The sequence below is a fragment of the Periplaneta americana genome, chromosome 3, assembly GCF_040183065.1.
Source record: "Periplaneta americana isolate PAMFEO1 chromosome 3, P.americana_PAMFEO1_priV1, whole genome shotgun sequence".
Taxonomy (NCBI): Eukaryota; Metazoa; Arthropoda; class Insecta; order Blattodea; family Blattidae; genus Periplaneta; species Periplaneta americana.
This window is the reverse complement of record NC_091119.1, coordinates 124,580,494-124,605,517: the sequence shown is the minus strand read 5'-3', so window position 1 is coordinate 124,605,517 and position 25,024 is coordinate 124,580,494. Positions and strand designations below refer to the sequence as shown.

Here is a 25,024-nt window from a genome sequence, read left to right as displayed (position 1 = left end):
TAATATTAAAATGGATTTGAGGGAGGTGGGATATGATGATAGAGACTGGATTAATCTTGCTCAGGAAAGGGACCAATGGCGGGCTTATGTGAGGGCGGCAACGAACCTCCGGGTTCCTTAAAAGTAACTAAGTGAGTATTTCATTTAACGACACTTTCAACTCCAGAGGTTATTCTGAGATGAAATTCTGCGTGTGTGAGAAATGGCAACATACAGTATCTTGCCTGGAGCTCTCTATTACGGGTAGAATCTTTTAACGTGCCCTAAATCAACGACAATTACATCCCAGCTTTACTTCCCTTCCGGAGAAAGCTTTGATAAATGCTTCACCGCTCTTAGAATCCACCCCCTCCCACGGGTTTGACCCCACGAACCTCGAACGCACTGCTAATATGTTATGACGCTAAGTATCAAAGATGATCTATTTTCTGTTCTGGTATAGGTACTGTACGTATCCATATTCCACCACCACTTCATATAACATAACACAAAGTGATTATGCGCTGTAATTGTTCACCCATCGTTTAACATTTCTTCACTGTCACAATTAAATGAGAACAATCTATCTATAGCCTATAATACAGTACATTGCTGGCTGCAAACCAGAATATACGTAGAGTATTTCTGTTCACTTTCTTTCAGTAGTAGTATTATTCATTCTGAAATTTTTACCTGAAAGTTCTCGTAGTTGACTCACACATGCGCATCCTTCCAACTGGTTCGTGCCAACACATCTACACCAACCTAACTTCAAACTCGTACTGCACTTCTCTCTAGTTCTGACGTCACCGAGCAACCCCAGAGCAGCAGTTGCACGTACATGGAACATTATAGCAACCGTAAAAGAGTTGAAACGAAATGTACGCTTCCAGACACGTCTAGGTTCATACACGGGCAACAGTCATTGAAAAATAATGTGGGCTGTCAAAGATACATCTCGCAGGCTAGTGGAGCTCAAACAGAAGTCCGCAAAGCTACGTTCATATGTTTATATCAATGAAAAGAGATTTATTTAACAAGGCTTTCCACAATAAGTCACTATTCTATGCTGTTTTGCACAAAACAGCTCTTATTAAGGCTGATTATTTAGAATTGACGAGATGACGAAGTCTATAGAGTGAACTGTAAGTCATGTTATTAATTTCAGGGGGTTAATCTTTTTGATTTTTCAAAAGGAAAAGTTAAATATAATTTTACTCGTTTTTTGCTTAAGACAAAAAAAATATTTAAAATAAAAGTTTAGTAGAGTATTTTAGAAAAAACTATTGACATTAATTCCCATTCCCATCAGTGAATCTAAGAGATCGGTGAATTCTTATAACAAAAAATTCAAAGAATTTTAGTTTTATCCCTTAAATTTCCACAGAATTGATCCGAGCAAATTTAAATTTTCGTTCATGTGTTTAAAATTGTACAGAACCGTCACAAGCTATAAATGGTTATTGCCTGCAACATTCAACAGATAGGGTAAAGGTTGGTAATATTGTGATACGAGTAATATTGCGATAGTTCTATTTGAGAATTTATTAAAATTTTACTGAGTGAGAGAAGGACCGGTTTTGTGTAGAAACTTGTCCACGAAAATGCCATTAATACGTTGATGAAAAAAAAAATCGATCTTCCTCTCGCTCATTAAAATTGTAATAAATACTCAAAAAGAACTATCACAATATTACTCATATCACAACATTACTAACCTTTACCCTACGTGCTACAGCTCGAGTGTACATTACAGTGATGAAGGAGGGAACAATACCGGTAAATATAAACAATAACGTAAACAAACAACTGCGTTTAAAGACAACTGGAAATTTACTTACTCTCACCCTCCTGGGCCCTGGAGTATAGTATACTATACTTCATTGATGAATTTAGTTTCAAATTTGCCACCAGGTAGAATCGTTATCAATCACTTCTTTTCTGTGCTTGTCAAGCTTCTGACATCTCTTGGGACTTACAGGAAGCACAAGAAGATCGATTCAATCACTGCAATATGTGTTTCAACTACTTTTAAATGAAAATGGCGACCAGCAACTCAACGCCAAGGCACCGTAGGACATGCTTTCGAAGCAAGTACAAAGTAAATGTTATATTTTAAGGGTTAAAAAAATATGATATAAAATTTATGTGCAGAGACCTGAAATATGATATAATATACCTGCATTTGTGCCTAACTGTAACCTGCAGAATTTGTTTACCATCTTTCCTCATTTTAGTGACTTCTTTTGAAGTGTAGAATTATATTGAACTTTAAAAATAAACCAAATATGTCTCAGGACTCTGGAGGATAAATAAGTTTTCCGATTTACTACTTTAAGAACTGAACTGGGAGGAAACTATTTCTAATTGATTGAAGGAAAGTACTGCTTGCAGCTTCTCTCTAGATGTTTAAAACAGAAGAATTAAACAGTATACCATCTCTATATTTTGCATACGACATTAAAAACATCCTACATGGCAATGACCTCTCACTCTCCTATTGAAAACACGTCCGGTGAAGGGGTTGTCCACCGGAGCATAACAGACTACTGATTACAACATTGCACGATGGCACAATTCATGTGTTTAAAATTGTTCGTTTTTCTGGAAAACTATCCGAAACACGGAAAAATGATACTGACTTTTTTGTACTCTCTACTAAAGGACTCGTTCACCAATATTAATGACATGACTAACGGTTCACCAGTATAATGCAACGATGTTACAGTTATAATGACAAGGAATATCGAATTTCCTAAACATAACGTCCTTAAGCCCGCTTTGTCCACCACAATATTCTCATAGGATATGCCGGGATAGAATCCTTGCCACTTTGTGATAAAGTGCGAGATGAAATATTTGCGACTGAGGCCCACCATTAGCCGAATAATATTATATTGATTGATTGATTGATTGATTGATTATTCTATACATGATCATATACATAGACGTACACGTCAATTACATGATAAATAAGAGACATTAAAATTTAAAAACACTACAAGTTAAAATACATTAAAAATAAATAATATAATCAAGTAGTACTGCATATATCATAACTTGTGATTTAAGAATTCTTTTACTTAATAAACATTTTGATCAGTTAAAATCTCTTTAACTTTCACTTTAAATTTTGCATAAGATAAAGTTTGTATCTGCATGGTAATTTATAAAAACACAATGCCAGTATATGCAGGCGATTTTTCATATTTCACAAGCCTGTGATTTTTTATTGAAAATAGATGTGCATTTCGTGTATTATAATTATGATAATATAAATTCTTATTGTATTTATTCTCATTCTGTTTCAAGAAAATTGGGCATTTGTAAATATAAGCAGATGGAAATGTTAAAATTTTATATTGTTTAAAATAAGGTTTGCATGAGTCAAAACTCTTTAATTTACGCGTAATTTTTTTTTGTGCAATAAATATCCTATTAGCATTGGTAGAGTTACCCCATAAGAAAACGGCATAACTGAGATATCCATAAGCAAGCGAATAGTAAATTGAAATCAATATTTCGGTGTTTAGTATATCTCTCAATTGAAAAATCAACAAACCTTCGAACCCCTGGGTGGCACAGGCGTTATAGCGCTTGTCTTCTGTGCCCGAGGTTGCGGGTTCGATCCCAGCCCAAGTCGATGGCATTTAAGCGTGCTTAAATGGGACAGGCTCATGTCACTAGATTTAGTAGCATGTAAAAGAACTCCTGCGGGACAATATTTCGGCACACCGGCGACGCTAATATAACCTCGGCAGTTGCGAGCGTTGTTAAAAAAAATTTTAAAACTTTAAAACTTTCAGAGCATAAAACGCAAATTATATTCTACACAGCATTTATTTCTTTAATGTGAGTGCTGTGGACCAAAAAATTCGTGAAGTGATGCCATATCGTGTATTGTTTTATTTCACATTTTTTTGCTTTGTTATGGATATTTTCTGTTATTGTTTATATATTAAAATAAATCACTAAGAATATTATATAATGTAAAGGTATATATTATATATACAGAGTGTTTAAAAAATACGGGGCATAATTTCAGGTATGTATTTCCCACATGTAGACAATCAAAATAGTTCATTACAACATGTGTCCGGAAATGCTTCATTTCCGAGTTACGGCCTTCACAACATTGAAATTCACCGGAACGTTTTTCTTTCCGCAGGTCGTTGTCATTACAGAAGATGTTCAAAATGTCCACCTCCTGCTTGAATACATACCTTACATCGATGTCTCAGTCCACACCTGTGGAGTAACGGTCAGCGCGTCTGGCTGCGAAACCAGGTGGCCCGGGTTCAAACCCCCGTCGGGGCAAGTTACCTGGTTGAGGTTTTTTCCGGAGTTTTCCCTCAACCCAATACGAGCAAATGCTGGGTAACTTTTGGTGCTGGACCCCGGACTCATTTCACCGGCATTATCACCTTCATATCATTCAGACGCTAAATAACCTAGATGTTGATACAGCGTCGTAAAATAACTCGATGTCTCATTGACCTGCGAACACGATCCCAAACTCCAGGAGTATTACGTATGTCCTCAGAACATGCCACAATTTGATTCCGAAGGGATTCCAAATCAGGCACCGGAGACGAATAAACCAATGATTTTAAATGGCCCCACAAGTAGAAATCGAGAGGGTTCAGATCAGGTGAGCGTGGAGGCTAAGCAATTGGGCTACCTCTACCTATCCATCGATCAGGAAACCTTCGATCCAAGTACCGGCGAGCCGTACGACTGAAGTGTGCAGGAGCGCCATCATGCAAGAAGTGAATGTGTTGACGATTGATCAGTGGAGTGTCTTCTAAAACGTGAGGTATGGTTTTTTCCAGGAAGTTTGTGTACGCCTGCCCCGTAAGTCTGTTTACAAGTACATGGGATCCAACTAATCGATCACCAATGATACCGGCCCACATGTTGAGGGAGAACCGCACCTGGTGATGAGATGGAACAGTTTTCATACGCCCATACATGCTGATTGTGGAAATTTGTTATGCCATCTCGTGTGAACTGTGCTTCATCTGTAAATAATACAAAGACAGCAAAGTTCGGATTTACACCACACTGCTGCAAGAACCACTGACAGAACCTAACTCGTGCAGGGTAATCTGCTGGTGACAGGGCCTGTACACGTTGCAAATGATAAGGATACAATTGATACTCTTTCAACAGTCTCCAGACAGTCGTATGAGGAACATTGACTTGCAACGCTACCCTTCGTGTGCTGATAGAAGGAGTCATGTTCACAGCCTCCAGAATCTCCTCCTGTACTTCTGGAGTTGTAGATCTTGGTCGTCCCCTTCCCAAACCAGGAGAGTTAAATTTTCCATACTCGCACAGACGGTAATGGAGACATACAAATGTCTTCCGATCTGGACATTGTCGCTTGGGTACCTCTCCTGGTACAAACGACGAGCCAGCGCAGCATTGCCATCCACCTTACCGTACATGAAGTGTATCTCTGCCAGCTCTTGATTTGAATACATGTCGCACAGTCTAACGCCTACACAACACTGAATGTAACCTTCGCCTCGGAATGAACTGTCAGAGTGCCCTCTTAATGTCTCCTTTGACGGCAACGACCTGCGGAAAGAAAAACGTTCCGGTGAATTTCAATGTTGTCCGGAAATAAAGCATTTCCGGACAGATGTTGTAATGAACTATTTTGATTGCCTACATGTGGGAAATACATACCTTAAATTATGCCCCGTATTTTTTAAACACCCTGTATATATACCCGATAGGGCCTACATGCCATGAAGGCACTTGGGGGGCATGGAGGTAGAGCATCATGCTTTCTTAATCTCGACACTAGAATGAGATGATTTAAATAAAAAAAATGTACGAATTTTAATATACGAGTACTAAAAAATAAATAAAAATAATTTGTTATAAATACAGTTACACAAATTAAACTATATTTTCACGTTACGCAAATCTCTGCCGAGAAACTCGTTCCGGATAAATACAGTACATTTAAATTATTTATGTCAGCATGGCCACAACTAGCCCTAAGCTGACCAGCCGCCCGAGAACGATTCTGTATCAAAGGTCGAATCTGTTTCAGTTCTCGAAGTAAACAAACTTGTGTGGCAACAAAAAATCTCGCATTTATAGCAGAACATTATTGTGTTTTACCGGAAACAATTACAAAGTTTGAGGAAAGTGGTAAAGCACTTGAACAAATTTACAAATATACTCTGTTAAAATTATATCATAATCATAATAAGTTTATATTACAGGTACATAGTCATGACACAAGACGAAATAATAATTCAACATTAGTAGAACGTAAATGTTTCACATCTGCTGTTCTAAAACATAGCATTAATCTTGGTTCTCGGTTGTATAATTCTTTATCTAAATTACACCCAGAACTTCTAACATGTAACCCACTAACATATAACAAGAAAATTAGAAACGTGTAAATGTCTTCAATTTGATTAAATAAATTTATAGCCTATGTGTATGAATTAATAAGCCTACGTTATATTTTAATTCTATAATTTTGAAATATTTATTTTTTCATAAATTGTCCTACTTTATTCACGTACGATATTATTCTTCTCTATGTTAATATTATATTATATAATTTCATTGTAGCTGTAATTTTAAGTTTAGTTCCTATTTTCTTTATTTATTTTACTTTCTATATTCCTCTTATATTAATATATTATATTATATAATTTCACTGCAGCTGTAATTTAATTTAGTTCCTAGTTTATTTTATTTTCTATATTCTCTTATAGGCCTATTAATAATATATCTGAACTGCGACCGAACACGAGAGCTGCTCATTCGGTCCTCAAATTTTGTTAATATTACTATATCTTCTTTTATATAATGATTGTATTATTTTATTTCTATTTTTATTGTTGTAATTATATTCTGTATATTTAAATTTAAATAAATAATAAATAACTGGTGTCATCTGTGACGATCATAGAAGATACTACAGGGACATCACTTTATTTTTAATAATATTTTTAATATTAACCTGGCTATACCTTTAGAGAACCGGAAACACCGTTTCCTACCCCCTTCCATGACTGTAGTTCGATGATACTGACGTAAAACACAAACAAATCACTTTACTAGGTATAGGAGGGAAGAAAAGTAGTTCATCCATTTACATAAACTAGGAAATATCGCGATTTTGAGTTCGATAATTTTCATTAGATTTTTGTTTAATCAAAATGCAGTACTGTATTAAGAATAAGTGTTTTTACTCACGAACTGAGTTATCCATGCGAACGTATTCATTATGCAGTGTATATTATACTGTCTGCAGCACATTAACGTACAATATAGAGAATGAAGTTAAATTGAAAAATAATCATTTAAACACATTTTTGAAAGTGGTTGCCGTTCATTTCGATACAGGCTTCAGTTCTTTTGTGTATATTATCGCACTATAGACTATTGCATCTAATTCCAATTGCCAGTTTCGTCCTTCGTACTAGTAACTCATGTTGAAATAATTCTGTACCTACTCTATAAAAGAGTACATTACGTACTGTAAATTCAATCTTCACTTCTGCCCGACTCGCACAGATAAAATTACTCAGACATGCTATCTACTGTCCGTCCAAGTGGTTATGTCGCAGGATCGTAGAAAGGGGGGAAATCACGTGACAGTTAATTACTTAACGAGACCCTTTTATTTAAGTTATTTTAAAAAGCTGTATAATATTAAGTAAACGCCCAATTCCTAACAGAAATTAATGTTTTCAGAAAAGAGCTAAGACAGCCCAGCTTTTACAGAGGGGCGAGCAGAAGCAGGTGGGGGAAATCGGGATGCGACGTAGGCACAGTACCTGTGCGAAAATATGATTCAATATTGAAAGCTCTTTCGTCACTGGAAAACGCGAACATATTTCTGGAACGTACTATACTCTCTAACTCAGTGCTGTTTACTATATACAGCCTTTATTCTGTGTGGAGGGCAGTTGGAACTTGATTAGTAGAAGGAGTGGGAGTGAAGTACATTCAAAAACTCAGGTACAATAAAAATGTTAGTAAAAATAAAATGATGTCCCTGCATAAGTCAGTATCTGGAAGCATCGGGAGCTAAAGGATTGGCTGTTAGTGAAGAGTGTAAACATGTTACGAGTGCTAATGGGGACGTAGAAAAGTGAAATATATTCGTGATGTTCTGAAAGATAAAAGTTCTATCATTACTGATATGAGTCCATCCACAATAGCAGTATCATCAAACTCCAGTCGTGGAAGGGGGTAGCAAACGGCCTTTCCGGTTCTCAACCGTTAATCCAAAGGTATAGTCAGGTTAACATTAGAAATGTTAGTAAAAATAAAATGATGTCTCTGTATATTCTCAGAGCACGGTATATGCTTAGCTCGCTTCTGAAGGGACGCACAAGCATAATCGCAGCTTTTCTATTCCCTCAGAGTGACGCTGCTGTGTGCGACCGGCGACAAAGGGAAGGGAGCTACCCGGAAACGATCCCGCCGAGCATTAAAACGCTCTGTTGTGTTTCCACCGCGCGAGGGAGATACTCATAACAGCAACACAAACTGTATCATCGATTGCATTAATTTGTTAGTCCTCATCCTTTATTATTTCATAAACATTCATTCAACGTTCTAGAAAGGTTGTATTAATATTCAGTGCATTTATTTTTCTCCTTATGAGTCGATCAACGTAATTATTCAGATTGTCGTATCTGGGTCTACAGTATACAGGTTGTAAGGGGTATAAGTGCCGTCCTTTTCACAGTCGTAGGGGACGGTCTACAGGATCAAGAAATGTCCATACAACATAGGGTCAAAACTTGATAGTTTTCCCAGAAAAAAAATATTTCTTCTCTTATTTTATTCGCGTTATACTGCTTATGTCGTTAGTAAAATTACCAAAACAATTACAATAGTAGGTATATCTAGCAAAGAGTTAATATTAGTTTAAACACATATTTATGTGTTCTATTATGTTTTCGTGAAATTGAATAAAAAAGCATGGTTAAATTTGTTAATATTCTGGCGTGAGAGACGTGGCAACGTATTCAACAGGCAGTATTCTGCACAGACGTACAGTTGTCAAAAAAAAAAAAAAAAAAAAAGTGGCCGCACTCGTGAACAGCGAAAATTTTCTAAGTCCACTTCGGGTCACGGCGATGTTACACGATGCAAGTCCTTGTAGAAGCAGTTCCGTAACTATGGAATTATTTGATATCTGCGTCTCGTAGACCAGCGGTAGAGTGCTCGCTTAATGATTGAAAGATTGGGAGTTCGGGTCTTGTTCAAGTTTTCCTTTTATTTTTTTAATCGTTCTTTAGCGATATAAATAATATTCAAATTATAATTTGTACTCTGATACCGTTCTTTCGCGTTATAAATAATATTCAAGTTACCTTTAATATTCTGTTATTTTTCTTTCGCGATATAAATACTCTGAATTTATATAAGAAATTATTGTAATATAAATAAACATTTTTCTTTTTAAAACAGGTAATTTTATTTAAATAATTAATTATATATTATATAATATCTTATATTAATTAAACAAACCGATATTTATCATTTATATTCTGTTGTCGTTCTTTAGCGACATAAATAACATAAATTTAATATTAGGTTTGGAACAATACAGTTGCATAATACTGGTGTCAGTTTTTTCTTTTTACATTAGCCTATATTATCTTCAAACACAATAAAATGAAAAGGAGTGACGAGGAATTGAACCTCAGATGTTTACATCAAAATTCCGACTTTCTTCCGACTGAACTACGAGGGCACAAGTAAAGAAACATTTGCGGAAAAATTGGCCCAATCCCCCTCCAAGATTTTCTGATGATTTGTAGAAGTTCCTCCAGGATGCGGGAGACAAAGGCTAATTGGGATTTCCCGGTCTCTGATCGGGTCAAAAGTCCTGATAGAACTAATATTTAACCCTTGCGATGAATTTCGGTGAAGTCCGCAGGCCCCAATTAGTCAAATCCACTCTCTTCGCCGCCACGCTTGGGCCCCCTAGAATCTATTAAGATTCGAAAGAGACAGTGGTGTGCGGAAAGCAACGGGAAGTTAACGCATTTATCCTTCCCAAGAAAAACAGCAAACATGAGCAAAGGAAGCTTTTAACAGAAAAAGAAGCATCTTCTGCGACCTCTGGAAAAAGAACTAAGGAACAGACTAGTGAAGTGTTTTGTATGACACTGTATGGGGAAAAAACATGGACATTACGATGAAATGAAGAGAAATATATAGAAGCATTTTAAATGTGGATGTGGAGAAAAATGGAACGTGTGAAGTGAACAGACAGAATAAGAAATGAAGTTGTGTTGGAAAAGTGGATGAAGAAAGTATGATGGTGAAACTGATTAGAAAGAGAAAAAGGAATTGGTTGGGTCACTGGTTAAGAAGAAACTGCCTACTGAGGGATGCACTGGAAAGAATGGTGAACGGGAGAAGAGTTCGAGGCAGAAGAAGATATCAAATAATAGACGACATTAAGATATGTGAATCATGTGCGGAGACTAAGAGGAAGGCAGAAAATAGGAAAGATTGGAGAATGCTGGGTTTGCAGTGAAAGACCTGCTCATGGGCAGAACACTTATGTATGTCCAGGATGCTTGGAATGTCGTGCCTGAGAATAGTAGTTATTGGAAAAGACTCTAGTCGATTCCATGTCCACTCGACTGCAAGAATGCTGGGTAACTTTCGGTACTGGACCCCGGACTCATTTCACCGGCATTATTACCTTCACTCATTCAGACGCTAAATAACCAAGATTTTGATAAAGCGTCATAAAAATAATCGAATGCAAGATGTGATCGAGATGTGGGAAAGATGGATTAAATATATCGAATCGTAGCTTTCGTTTTGTTTTTTGAACGATTAATTGTTTGAATGTTCTAAGGCAGACGCCAGTAAGTTTCTTTTGATTATGCCACGAAATATATTTTTGTTGAGAATAAAATCTTTTTTTCTTTCCTTTTGCGGCTATAATGTCATAATAAGTAATGATAAAGGCATGGCATAATACATTCATGAACCTGATGTTAATTACTAAAATAATCATAAAAGGGAAAGGAGCAATTATGTATATTTTGTATCTCTCTCTTAAAAACAAAACAAAAAAATAACATAAAGAGCACGAGGTTGTATTCGAACGCAGGACCTCACGAATAACAGGCCAGAACGCTACCATTACGCTATCAAGTAACACAAACAATACTTTAATTATAACTGTAGATATCAGGCAACGTGATACAACAACATGTAACATCGCCTGTCTCCGAACTGTAACGAAAATACCCGAAGGGAACTTTGCTTTTGGAGAGCGGCCACTTTTTCTTTTGACAACTGTGCATACATGTCAGCTGAGTTCAAGCTCCTGTCCGGCGGATGACAGTTCAGTACAGGGTATTCGATAAACAATTTACAATGTCATTCACAGTTTAGGAATATCATATGTTATTAATTTATGGAGAAAGTCGTCGTAATTCAAGTGAGGCAGGAAGAAGTATTTGGAATTTCCTCAAATCTCTGTGACTTTGTGTGGCACGTACCTGTCGCTGTAGGCAACCCGCTCGTCCTGGTAGCTGGCGGCGGCGTGCAGATAGGCCTCGCTCATGTTGAGGATGGCCTGCACGTGGTCCGCATGGTGGTGGTGGTGGTGGTGATTGTGGCGCGGCCAAGACGTGCTGCTGTACAGGTCGCCGTACACCATGAGCTCTGTGCTGCTGCCGTTCCGATATGCGTCGTCGTCCTCCAAGTAACGCACTCCACTCATGACTTCCTGCAATGAGCGATTATTTCTAATAGCGCACTAAATAAACCTTCGACGTGAATACAGAGATACCTAGAACTATTCAACAAAACAAAATGAGATATCCGAATAATTAATTCCTGTTTTGTGTTTACGTTGTCCTCAACCATATGGCAATAGCTATAGTCTCATGTCCAAATTTGGATCTATTACGATCATTTTTATTCTGATTCGAATGAAATGGAATTTCGAGACCTTTCAAGATCTACAGCGCTAACACACAAGTTCGGAGTATTCCCAAACCCACAAAGACTGACTACAGTACTACACTAACATCTACTTGGAGAATATGGTGAAGAAATATTTTCAGAACATGGGAGGGTTAAAAGTAGGGGGAAGAAGAACAGAGTGCATAAGATTTGCTGATTATATGGCGTTGTCAGCATAAGAGGAGAGATACTAAGGGATATGCTACTGGACCTAAAATGACAGCTGTGAGCAGTATGGTATGAAGACAAATGCAAACAAGACGAAGACCATGGTTGTCACAAGAAAAATAAAGAAAATAAACTTACGAATTCTAAATGAGGCAGTAGAGCAAGTGAACAGCTTCAAAGACTTGGGATGTACTATAAACAGTAACATGAGTATTAGTATCAATATTTATTTATTTAACCTGGTAGAGATAAGGTCGTAAGGCCTTCTCTGCCCCTCTACCAGGAGATTACAACTATAATATGAAGAATAAAATTACAATTAATATTAAATTTACAATTTTATTACAATTAAAATAAAAATCGAAGTACGAAAACATTACCTGATTAATGAAGCTAGACAATTTATCATGGAAGTTAAGAACAAAGAACATTTTTGTATTTACTGAATTACAAATTAAACCTAGAATAACAAAACTGTACAGTGATGAAATTACCGGATATTGAAATATTTTGTGATAGATTAAGAGAACTATTTACAAGAAGCCATGTCTGAACGAGTCTCAATTACTGACCAAGTGTCTAGTAAGTTTGAGTTTGAATTCAATTTTATTTCGACAGTCCCTGATGCTAGCAGCTAGCGAATTACAGAGTCTTTGCAGGGTTATTGTGAGGTGCGATGGGATGATATTGTTAGTATTGTTTCATGGCGAGAGCGTGTGTTCAGATTATGGTGGGAAGAAAGGTAAGTGAAGCCAGACGACAGGTACGAAGGAATAGCTGCAGCCAGGAAGTCAAAAGGAGGATAGCAATGGCAAAGGAAGCTTTTAAGAGAAAAAGGAGCATCTTCTGCGAACCTCTGAAAAAAGAACTAAGGAAGAGATTAGTGAAGTGCTTTTGTGGAGTGTGGAATTGTATGGAGCAGAAACATGGACATTACGACGAAATGAAGAGAAGCGAATAGAAGCATTTGAAGTGTGGATATGGAGAAGGATGGAGCGTGTGAAATGGATAGACAGAATAAGAAATGAAGTTGTGTTGGAAAGAGTGGGTGAAGAAAGAATGATGCTGAAACTGATCAGAAAGAGAAGAAGAAATTGGTTGGGTCGCTGGCTGAGAAGAAACTGCCTACTGAAGGATGCACGGGAAGGAATGGTGAACGGGAGAAGAGTGCGGGGCAAAAACAGATATCAGACGATGGACGACATTAAGCTATATGGATCATATGCGGAGACTAAGAGAAAGGTAGAAAATAGGAAAGATTGGAGAAAGTTAGGTTTGGAGTGAAAGACCTGCCCATGGGCAGAACACTTATGTATGTATGACTACAGTAATATTCGCTGCATACCCAGGTTTCGAGCAGGCAACTCCATTCGTACCTAAGTCAGCCTCTTCCTTGCTTCGCCAGCCGGCGCGGCGTTCGGGGAATGCGATGGAATGATGACGAAATGGCGAAATTCTGACGGAATGATGTAGATATCTAATATGAGAAAACTGAGAACCCAGAGAAAAACCCCAACTGCGAACTCGTCCGTCATAAGTATCACTATGACTTTTTCAATTTATCCCAGGTCTATCCGGGATTCGAACCCGGACCGCCTGCGTCGTATGCTGAAGGTTTGCCCACTCAGTCACCGCAGAGATTACAGCTGATTTATTTGTAGCGCATTACTTTATATACGCGAGATTTAGACTAGAACATGCGTCTGTAGTTTGGAATTCTGTTAAAGAAAACTGACTCGGTCAGATTAAACCGTATCAAATGGAAATTCACGCCATGTTAGTACGGATTCCTAATCAGTTACACCAAGAGTAGCTATGAGAAATATTGTGATATTGTTCAAATATCGCAGTTTATATTCCTCACATCAAGATCATGACCCTCTCCTTCTATTCAAGTTCCTTAACAGTAATATAATCCGTGAATCACGAGTAGTGTTTGTTTACGTGTCCCATGAGATTTTTCCTTGGCTAGGAATTGTCCCGTTTTATGTATGTTCGTGATATCCTTGGATTTAAGTTAGATTTAGGTAGATATAAGCAGGGACCGTACTTTGTCCCAGCAGGCTGCAAACAAGATTAAGTATTACTCGAGTTTTTAATTGGACGAGCAAGTGCATTATAGCAAGCGACGGCTCACGCGACTCCCGTTTAGTCAAGTTGTGCACAACAAAACGTGAATCACTTTAACAAATGAGTCATTCCACGTCAAATCGCACAGCCATAAAACACCACCTTCTCGGAAATGGTCGAATTTTTTTTCATGAATTCCAGACATCAAATAAAGAGACCCATATTATTTTATTTTCACAATTATTAATTATTTGTGTAGTTATGACTATCTGAAATACGCAAATTATGCGCGCACTGTTACATAAACTCACTTGGAACTCTGTGTCTACAAATAATTGAGATTTGCGGTTTGGCGCATTTTAAAGACTAAATACAACACTTTTTATTACTTTAGGCCTACCATTAATAAATTTAAAATTTGGCGTATTTTTTTAATCATTTCTTTCTCAAAGCATAATTACTATATTAAATAGCCAAGTTAAAAATCTGAAAAAATTATAGACTTGTTCCCTGATGTATTATCTGTAAACCACTGCATTTTGAAATGTGGGATCTCCACACATACATTTGTAACAATTTATTTTCCGGAGGCATGCACGCGCTCGCGATTCCCAGCTAATGTACTACTTGCAGCCATAGATAGACTAGAAGGCTGTCGGCGGCAATTTTTACGAAATCCCCCGTTGCATGTAATATCTGATCTCGCAACACTATGAAAGAAATGCATTCATTTATCAAATGATCAATACCTTAAGGAAGAGTAAATATCTAAAGTTATCTTATTATTGTCAGAACAGCTAAGAGGGGGAGCCCTTCACAATGCTCTATGTTTATACTGTAATATAGCGAAGTGTTTAAAGATAGCAAGGCTGGGTAAGGCAGTAAACTTTATGGCAGTAAACAGATGGCAGGAGACAAAATATAGAAGAGAAAAATAATCAGTCAGGGTTTGAATTTCACGGAGTGACGTGACTTTTATACAACATCAGTGACGGTAAAGAACGCGTAATATATAACAAGTGTTTAAATCCATTTGACCTTTCTAATCACGCTTTTAAAAAGAAAACACTAAAACGCATAAGTCGCAATTTATTGATAAAGCTCAATTTAAAGGAGTCTTTGAATGTGCGAATATGTGATTCGTTCCGAAAAAAAATCTATCAACTTCCAGATAGGTCAGATGAAATTATATGTGAAGCCGGTAGTTCTTGTGATATTAGTAAACGTGAATCAAATAAAAGTGCGGGCAGAGAGAGTGATTATCCCAGTTCTTATTCTAGCAGATCTATGGATACAGCGCTAGAAATCACCAAAATTGAGGAATTAAACAAGAGTTTGACGTCAATAGAATCCCCTATCAAGAAAAGAAAACTACAACGAAAACGATACCCCTGTGAAAAGTTAAAAAAAATAAAATGCTTCCAAGCAAGTAAAGTTTTTCATGTAGAAGATGCATCGTCATCTCTTCAAAAGTCGCCATATTTTATTTTTGACGGAATGCAAAGAAAATGTATAACTTGAAAATTACATAGTTAGGCCAATTGCAGACTTTTCTGAAAATTATTCATTTGTAATACAAGGTTGAGTACAAGGTGTGCATTGGAAAAAATGCCAAGAAACAATACATCCTTTCGTAGTATATTTCAAAGAAATTCGTCACAAAAATATTGTCGTCATCTCAGAAAGCATGAAACATGACACCGATTCCTTTCATTGTTTTCAATCCGAAGCAATCAACTTCTTAAAGCAAGAATTCAACGATATGAAAAAAAACTATTTACTTTTCCGATTGATCAAGTTAACAATACAAAAACAAAAAGAATTTTAAAAATAATTGCTTACATGAAGACGATTATGGAATTAGTGCTGAATGATATTTCTTTGGAACGACGCATGGTAAAAGTCCATGTGGTGGCATTGAAGGAACTCTTAAAAGACTTGCAAGGAGAGCAGCCTATACAAGATCCTATAAAACAACATCAACAAAAAAAACTGTTTGATTGGTCACAAGAAAACATTTCTAAAGTGTCATTTATATTTTGTCCATTGAATAGGCACAAAAACCACACTGAAAATTTGCAGGCCAGATACCACAATCTAAAACCAATAACTGGTACATTAAAATTACATTCTTTCATTCCGTTGTCAAAAACTGAAGATTTAGGCCTAGTAAAACAATTTTCTTTCAAGAAAGAAGGTAGGCGAATGAAAATTTAAAGTGTAGTGTGAATGAAAAGAAACGTTTAAAAAGCATAATGTACAAATATTTGAGGATATCACAATAAGTAAATTAGCAGTGTTTTCTCGAGTGACTTGATCCCTACTGTGTGTAATCTTGCAACGTTCAGTCGATCATCCAGCTCCGATAAACCTCCCAGCGCGCTTCAACGCTTCCCGTCCACTGCTGCTGCACCGACCGCTACACATTGCGTCGTAAGTAATTAAATTTCCATTAAACTATTGGAGATCCCATTGTGATTTTTTCTGGAATTATTAAGAATACTTCAGTGCGCCTAGTAGGCATTTTTTTTTTTAGATTTTTAATACAGCTATTTCACATTGATATCTAACTTTTAAAAATTGAATCATAAAAAAATATTTGTAATAATTATATTAAAATTAGTTAGTAAATATTTAACAAAAGACAGTACTTTAAGTTTTTAAATGCATTTTTCAAAAAAAATTTAACATAAATATCCTCGGAAATATGACGCTTGAAATGTTGGATTGTGCGACATTTTTAACGAATTTTAACATGCAATATTTTAAAAACATGTGGACATAGGAGGAAATAAAAGTACACTTGTTGGTTTATTAGACCCATAGAGTTGGCAAAAAAAAATATAAACGCAATCAGAAATATGAAGGTCAAAATTTGTATAATTGTGTGCGATTTGACGTGGAATGACTCAAATACACTAATATTTACAATAAAAGTTAAATAATTTACACTATGTACACTATAATACGCTATTTTCACTATTTACACTGTAATAAAGAATGTAGACCTACAGTGATCAAACATTATTTACACTATTAAACTTATGCATAAGTTACTGTTGTGTATTGTAATGCAAGATATTTTATTTCATAATACTATAGTCTATTTATTTTGTAAATTGTGTACAATAATGTAAATAATGTTTGATCAATGAAAGTCTTGATTTCTTATGGTCGTGTAAATAGTGAAAATAGTTGTTATGTAAATCCAGCTTTCAGGTAGGCCTATAGCTCCCTGTGACGCTGATTTGAATAATTTCAAGGTAAAAAATGTTCCTGGGCAGGGTATCGAACCCGGAACCTTTAGCTGAGCGCGCCAACGCTCTACCGATTGAGCTACCCAGGAACGTACCAGACACCGGCTCAGTTTTTCCCTCGATATCCACATAACTCAAATAGTCTGACAAGCCGTCAGAGATTCAACATTGAGTGCACACAAACTCTGTGTGACTTGAATTGTGTTTTTTTTAACGAACAATGACGTCTATTATGCAAATCTAGCTTTCAGGTATAGCTCCCTGTGAAGCTGATTTGAATAATTTCAAAGAAAAAGTTGTTCCGCAGTCGGGTATCGAACCCGGGACCTTTGGCTAAGCGTGCCAACGCTCTACCGACTGAGCTACTCAGGAACGTATCAAACACCGGCTCCCTTGAAATTATTATTCAGTAGTTTTTTATTGTACATAGTATAAAGGGCTGTTAGACATAGATTATTTTCAAAAGCCGATCGTCCGAAAGACTGCTTTCCATCTCTAGAATATGACCTTTTTTTCAAATAAGCCTATTACTTTTGCAGAATATTTATTTTTAATATATCAATAACATTCCTTCATTATATTAATGATTCCTTCGATCCATATTGTCTTATTTAACACTAAACTGTAATTGTTTTAGAATTACATGTAACTAAACACATCTAATATATTTTGTTCTTACTGCTATTATCATCGTTATTATTATTATTATTATTATTATTATTATTATTATTATTATTATTATTATTATTAGTTACATTACCGGTTGTTCTTTATAGTTGTGAAACTTGGACTCTCACTTTGAGAGAGGAACATAGGTTAAGGGTGTTTGAGAATAAGGCGCTTAGGAAAATATTTGGGGCTATGAGGGATGAAGTTACATGCGAATGGAGAAAGTTACACAACACAGAACTGCACGCATTGTATTCTTCACCTGACATAATTAGAAACATTAAATCAAGACGTTTGAGATGGGCAGGGCATGTAGGACGTATGGGCGAATCCAGAAATGCATATAGAGTGTTAGTTGGGAGGCCGGAGGGAAAAAGACCTTTAGGGAGGCCGAGACATAGATGGGAAGATAATATTAAAATGGATTTGAGGGAGGTGGGATATGATGATAGAGAATGGATTAATCTAGCTCAGGATAGGGATCGGTGGCGGGCTTATGTGAGGGCGGCAATGAACCTCCGGGTTCCTTAAAAGCCAGTAAGTAAGTAAGTAAGTAAGTTTTATTATTATTATTATTATTATTATTATTATTATTATTATTATTATTATTATTACTATTATTATTATTATTATTATTTATTTTTTATTTTTATTATTCCATTGTTTTCTGTATTGATGTTATTTATATTTGCTATGTATTTTTATATTGATAGAGTGGAAGAGAAGGCCTTATGGCCCTAACTGCCAGTACCAGTAAAATTAAATGAAATAAATAACTGAACAATTAATAATTTAAATTGTAGGTAAGGTCATCGTAGTATCAATTTTTATCACTAGAATGCATTTTCAACAGTCTTCGAGTTCTAGTTTTGAATCATGAATAGAACTTCAACTGCATGACAACCATTTTCGTGCGGCCTGATTGTGAGACAGAATACGGTCCCTAGATATAAGTATTGTCCCTGCGGTGGCTGAGTGAACTGGACTTACGCCCTGTCAAGCACGCTGTCCGAGTTCCGAGTCCCTGTCAGGCCTAACTCTTGTGGTAGACAAGATCGCTGTTGGGCGTTTCTTTCAGGGTTCTTTTTTTTCTCGCATTAGTCATTAAGTCATTCCGTCCGATCTCTAAACCATTATCATCCTGCAGCATCGCCCCATTGCCGGCTGGCGACGCACGGAGAGGACTGCGATTGCCTGCTCGAAAACTGGATACTCAGCGAACCTCAGTGTAGTGAGCTAGTATAGCTTGGGTATGCGCGTAGCTGTAGAGTAAGGCCGGCAGCATAATGTATCGGACATTGTCTCGGACCGTGCGATATGACTGTGCTTGCACAAATTGTCTTGCAGCTGCAGCATATTGCATGGACATTCGTCCGGTCAACCATGAACCATCCTCGACGGTCTCGAACAAAAGGGTACTGTCACCTGATGTTTCGTCCACTTGGCGGACACGAACGGACTGCTGATGCGTGAAGTCTACTGTCTGGCCATTCACTTGATTCGCTCTATGTCCACTATGAGTTATATTCAGTGATATAATTGTATTCTTAGATTGAAATTACGAGTCATTTTACAATCGAATTTAAAATAGATGTAGGCTAGACGCAGATAAACTTGTTTGTGTGCATACAATGCCCTCAATTTTCCATTATAAAGGGTCTTTCATGAGTAACGGGTCTATCGAAAAATCAACTATTTTGGATAATGTTTTTAAATTTTCATCCTCACGAGAAAGAACTCTTCTCGGTGCAGTACAGACGATTTAAAAACAAACACCCCCTCCCCCCCGCCACCAGAGGAAGCTACTTCTTCTTCATCATCATCATCATCCTTTACGAATTAGGCCACTGTATACCTGTTTCGGCCCCATCTAGCAGTCTTCTAAAAGGTCTTCCTGGTCGACGATATCCTCTAGGTTTATACTGCATCATAATTTTTGAAATTCTAGAATTTTCCATTCTTCTTACATGATCTAGCCAATTTAATTTGTATCTGTTGATTTTTTCTTCTACTGACTCTACTTCTAATTGTTCTAAAATTTGTTCATTCCTTTTTCGGTCTAAAAGAGTACATCCTGCTGTCCTCCTGAAAAATTTCATTTCCGTTGCTTTGATTCTGTACAGTTTCCCTAGAAAAGGATGAGACGATTGAATATTCCTAAGTTTCAGATGTAAGACACTGCGCATGATCGGAGACCAGAGCACTGATACACAAGATAACGAATATTGAGTTACTTTAATTCAGGCTATTTGGTTTGTTACTAGCATCGTTCCGAAATTCACTTCAAAAACTGCAAAAATATGATAATATTACGTAATTAAAAGATAAATATATACATAAATCGTGTAGTTAAATCGACAATGGACCTTCATGACTAGATCGACACTCCGCACAGAAAGGCAAGCTTTCGTGTCGTTTCCATAGCTCAGACTCTAAGACTTCTGCGTCTCGTGTAGAAGAGTGCGAGTTCGATTCCTAGTCTACACAACGATTTTTTTTTTTGTTTAAATAACTTTGAAATAGAGTTTTAAGTGTTAATGATCACAGACAATACAAAATTACAACTTCTAATATTGTAAACGTTAATCTAATGAATGCATTTATACATACACACACATACAATGTAAATGCATATATATTAAAAACTAACAATTAAAATGAAATTAAAAAATATTCCTAAGCCACACAGACAAACTTTTAAAAAGGTTTAGAGTCCTTAGGCTATGTCATTTGTTGAGTAGTTATTACACTATTTTATTAGTAGCTTTCCCATATGTGTAAGAAATGCACTCGCACAGAACAATTTTTGTTAAAAGCGTGGCTTTGAATTATTTCATTCTCACCCCTTCAGTTGATTTTAACTATTTTACCTACGTGTTTCCAATAGTGTTTAATTTAACGTTAATTCAATTTTATTCATGTTATGATTGAATGAAAAAGCACTGTTGCAGTTATTGACTAATTACATATATTAATACTAATTATTAAATGCACCTCTTAAATAACCAATTGCAGTATCTTTTGCAAAATCTTGAATGTTTAAGTTGTCAATAATATTTCTGTACTATATACTATAAGACATTAAAAGAATTTGCAATAGATTTGGGGTCCTCTAGTTTATAATCACTGGTTTTAATGAAAAAATATTTTCTTAGAATATCTACAAGTTTAACTTCAATAATATTTCGAATAGCTTTAATTGCATTATCTGAATGTTCTACTTTTCTATTCGAATGTATTCTATTTCCCTCTTTCATAATTTTTTATAAATTACACCGTACTTCTTGTAGTATTTAAGAACATGAGGATCATTACATTGCAACTCATTACATATAGATTCTTCTTTTTAATACATGAGATTTTTAAGTCCCTGCGTTATCTACATGTTTTTATTTTTGAATTTTTTCACAATATTGAGTGGAGAACATCCACTAAAGTGATTCTGAAATTAAAGTGAAAAATGCAATACATTTACTCTTAATATCAGTAGTACCAGTATCATATACTTTTTTCCAAGATTCATTTTGTAGACATAAATGTAAATAGTCACTAGATACAGCATTTACGACCCTTTTTTAGTTTTTAAATTAATATTTTGAAATTGTTCAGAGACACTGGAAACACTTAGGATTTATTTATCATGTTCAGACAAGCCATTGATTACAGGTTCTGTCGAATAGGAATTCAGTCTAATTCTGTGTACAAAACTTTTATCAATGGCTGTGTTACTTCAGCTTGTATGCTGGTGGGAAAATGGCTCCATTTTCAAGGAGAGATAATCTATGTTTATGTCACTACAGATCACAAATTCCATATGAGATTTCTAAAGTCTTTTCCTTACAAATTCAATGTTGGCTATAAATATTAATAAATAATGTAAGGAATATGAATGATTGTAGTTAGAATTCTGATTTACATTATAAAAAGCAAGAAGTTACATTCCGCGGCAACATTCAAACTTTCGATGTTTGGTTTTGTCGTCCAACGCATAAGCACGGACCTATTCAATGCTTATGTTAATAACATAGAATTTAGCTGTAGCAATGTGGTGTCATAACTTGGGATTTGTTTAATTAACGTAATTAGATTTAATTTGATTAGTTTCGCAACAATAATTGGACTTCCTGTTATATCCTGTTATTTAAATATTTAATTTAGGGTTGATTTATTAACTCTTACTGTGCAAGATGCCCCTTATTTCAATAATTCTATATCACGCTAAATAGTCATTGTCTAAACTAAAGTATTATCGTCATCCCTCATTTCTCCATATTTTTCGACAAATTATACAGTCGAGGAACTCTGAACAAATTAATTACACCTCAATAAAAAAAGAGTTTTACCTGGGATCGAACACGAAACATTTCGGCTATATGGTGGAACCGACACGCTACTATATGAGCTACCGAGACAAGACAGTGACAGCAGCAGTCCAGAATGTAGGGCCTAGATCCGATAGCAGGCATTTGCCATTCGGTACAGAGAAGCAATGATATTTTGTTACCCGAGCTATGTTGTGAAATCGTGGCCTTAAATGGCTGTCTTCTTCGTGATCCTTAAACTGATCCTTGTCCTTGTTGTGGTCCTTGTAACAATTCTTGTTCTATTTGTCATGGTACTTATCGTTATACTTCGATATCGAGTGAACCGCGCTGTAGAACTTTAACTTCCGACAACCAAGAATCGTCTCATTCTTTTTAAGGGTAACTGTACATGTCTTTTTTCTTTAATGTCCAAATCTCGCTTCCGTATAAAAGGGAGGGTAATGCTACTGTATTATATATTTTTATTCTTGTAGATTTTTGCACTAGTTTAGCTTTTAATGTATTGTTTATTATTCCTAGAATTTGTGTAAATTTGGTAATTTTCTTGTTCACATCTTTTTCATTTTTATAAGATATTTCACAACCCAGATAATTGAAATTTTGTACTTGTTCGAGGCATTGCTTATTGCGTATTATCTTACTTCTGACTGGGTCTTGCCCAAAAAATGCCATTATTTTGATTTTTGTGCTGAAATTTCCATTCCAAAATCTTTAATATTTTATTTAATGTATATAATCCTCTTTGTAAATTATCCTCTGAATTGGAAATTGTGACTTGATCATCGGCATAGAGTAAGGTATTTAATGTTAGAGCACTGGTTATTTTGATTCCTGATATGTAAATTTGGTTCCATTTCAAAATAATTTCATTTATATAAATATTAAATAAAGTTGGTGATAGTGGACAACCTTGTCGAACTCCATTATTAACTAATTTTCTTTTGGATATACAGTTATTTATTTTGACACTTATTTTGCTGTCTGTGTAGATTTCTATTTTATTTTGTAATAGCAAATTTGGAATTTTTTATTTTGTAATATGTCGAATAAAACGTCTCTTCGGACTTTATCAAAAGCTTTCACAAAATCAATAAAAGCTATATGGGTTTCTAAATTAAATTATCTTCTTTTTTCTAACAATAATTTGACACTAAACATTGGATCTACACATGATCTTCCTTTTCTAAAGCCATTTTGACACTCCAGAAGGAAAGTTTCAGCATGCTTTTTTAATTTTTCATTTAAAATCCTGCTAATTATCTTATAACATGTGTTGGGGATACTAATCCCTCTATAGTTTACAACATTTTGTTTATCTCCTGTTTTATATATGGGAATAATTACACTATTTTTCCATTCTTCCGGTAAAGTGGCAGTCAGATATATTCTGTTTAGAAATCTTAGTAATCTTTCTTGAAATAGATCGCCTGCATATTTATACAATTCTGAATTTAGGTTATCTTCTTCAGGTGATTTACTATTTTTCGTCTTCTTTAATGCTACTTGTAGTTCTTCTTTTGTAATGCATTGTTCATCTGCGTTTTTTGTGTCCCAGAATTTGGATCAAAAGTAGGATTGTTCCATAAGTTTTTGTAAAAGTCTAGGAATATTTCTATTTTGGGGCAAGGGTTTATCTTGGCGAATTCCTTTATGCCTTTGTTAATAATAATAATAATAATAATAATAATAATAATAATAATAATAATAATAATAATAATAATAGTAATTCTTTATTTATACTGGCAGAGTTAAGGCCATAGGGACTTCTCTTACACTCTACCAGGTCACAAAGCATACAAGCAGTTAAAATTTAACAAAAAGTTAAAGAACAGAATACTAACATATTAAAAAAAATAATAGCATAATAAAATCGACACTAAACAACATGAAAATAATACAATAATAGAAAAAAGAAAGTAAAATACACTGGAATATAGTTAAAACAACTCATTTAGTACAAATGGTTAATATGGAAAACGTAAGGTAGAATATAACAATGTTCATGTATTTTAAAATTGTATATGTATTGGGTTTCATTTTATAAATGTCAGCTTCTAAAACTGACTACTGGACTACCTAACGATAAGGCTAGTAACCTATCTCAGGGAAAATTACATTACTGTACTTTCAAGCCTCAAAAAAGCAGGAAGCTACTTAACCATGTGTAATGTGCATTTGATGCCAACTTAAAATGACCTGGAACATGGCCTTCTATACGCCAAGGATAATGGCACACGACCATGCCTATACACATTGTTATATATAGGCCTATTTTTTTTTTAGTTAGCTATTTATATTGGTAGGTTATTTTACGACGCTTTATCAACATCTTAGTTATTTAGCGTCTGAATGAGATGAAGGTGATAATGTCGGTGAAATGAGTCCTAGATCCAGCACCGAAAGTTACCCAGCATTTGCTCATATTGGGTTAAGGGAAAACCCGGGAAAAACCTCAACCAGGTAACTTGCCCCGACTGGGAAACGAACCCGGGCCAGACGCGCTAACCGTTACTCCACAGGTGTGGACTAGACATTGTTATGTATTATATTTTTCGGTAGACT

At 35.6% G+C, this 25,024-nt stretch overlaps 1 protein-coding gene across 1 annotated transcript in view; it reads right to left on the bottom strand.

Annotated features, from left to right (window-relative positions):
- Window positions 1-25,024, bottom strand: part of LOC138697048 (uncharacterized) — a 145,107-nt gene that overhangs the window by 103,972 nt on the left and 16,111 nt on the right. Inside the window, exon 3 of the mRNA XM_069822642.1 lies at window positions 11,505-11,734. Coding sequence (XP_069678743.1) covers window positions 11,505-11,734 — 230 coding nt within the window. The remainder of the gene's footprint in view (window positions 1-11,504; window positions 11,735-25,024) is intronic.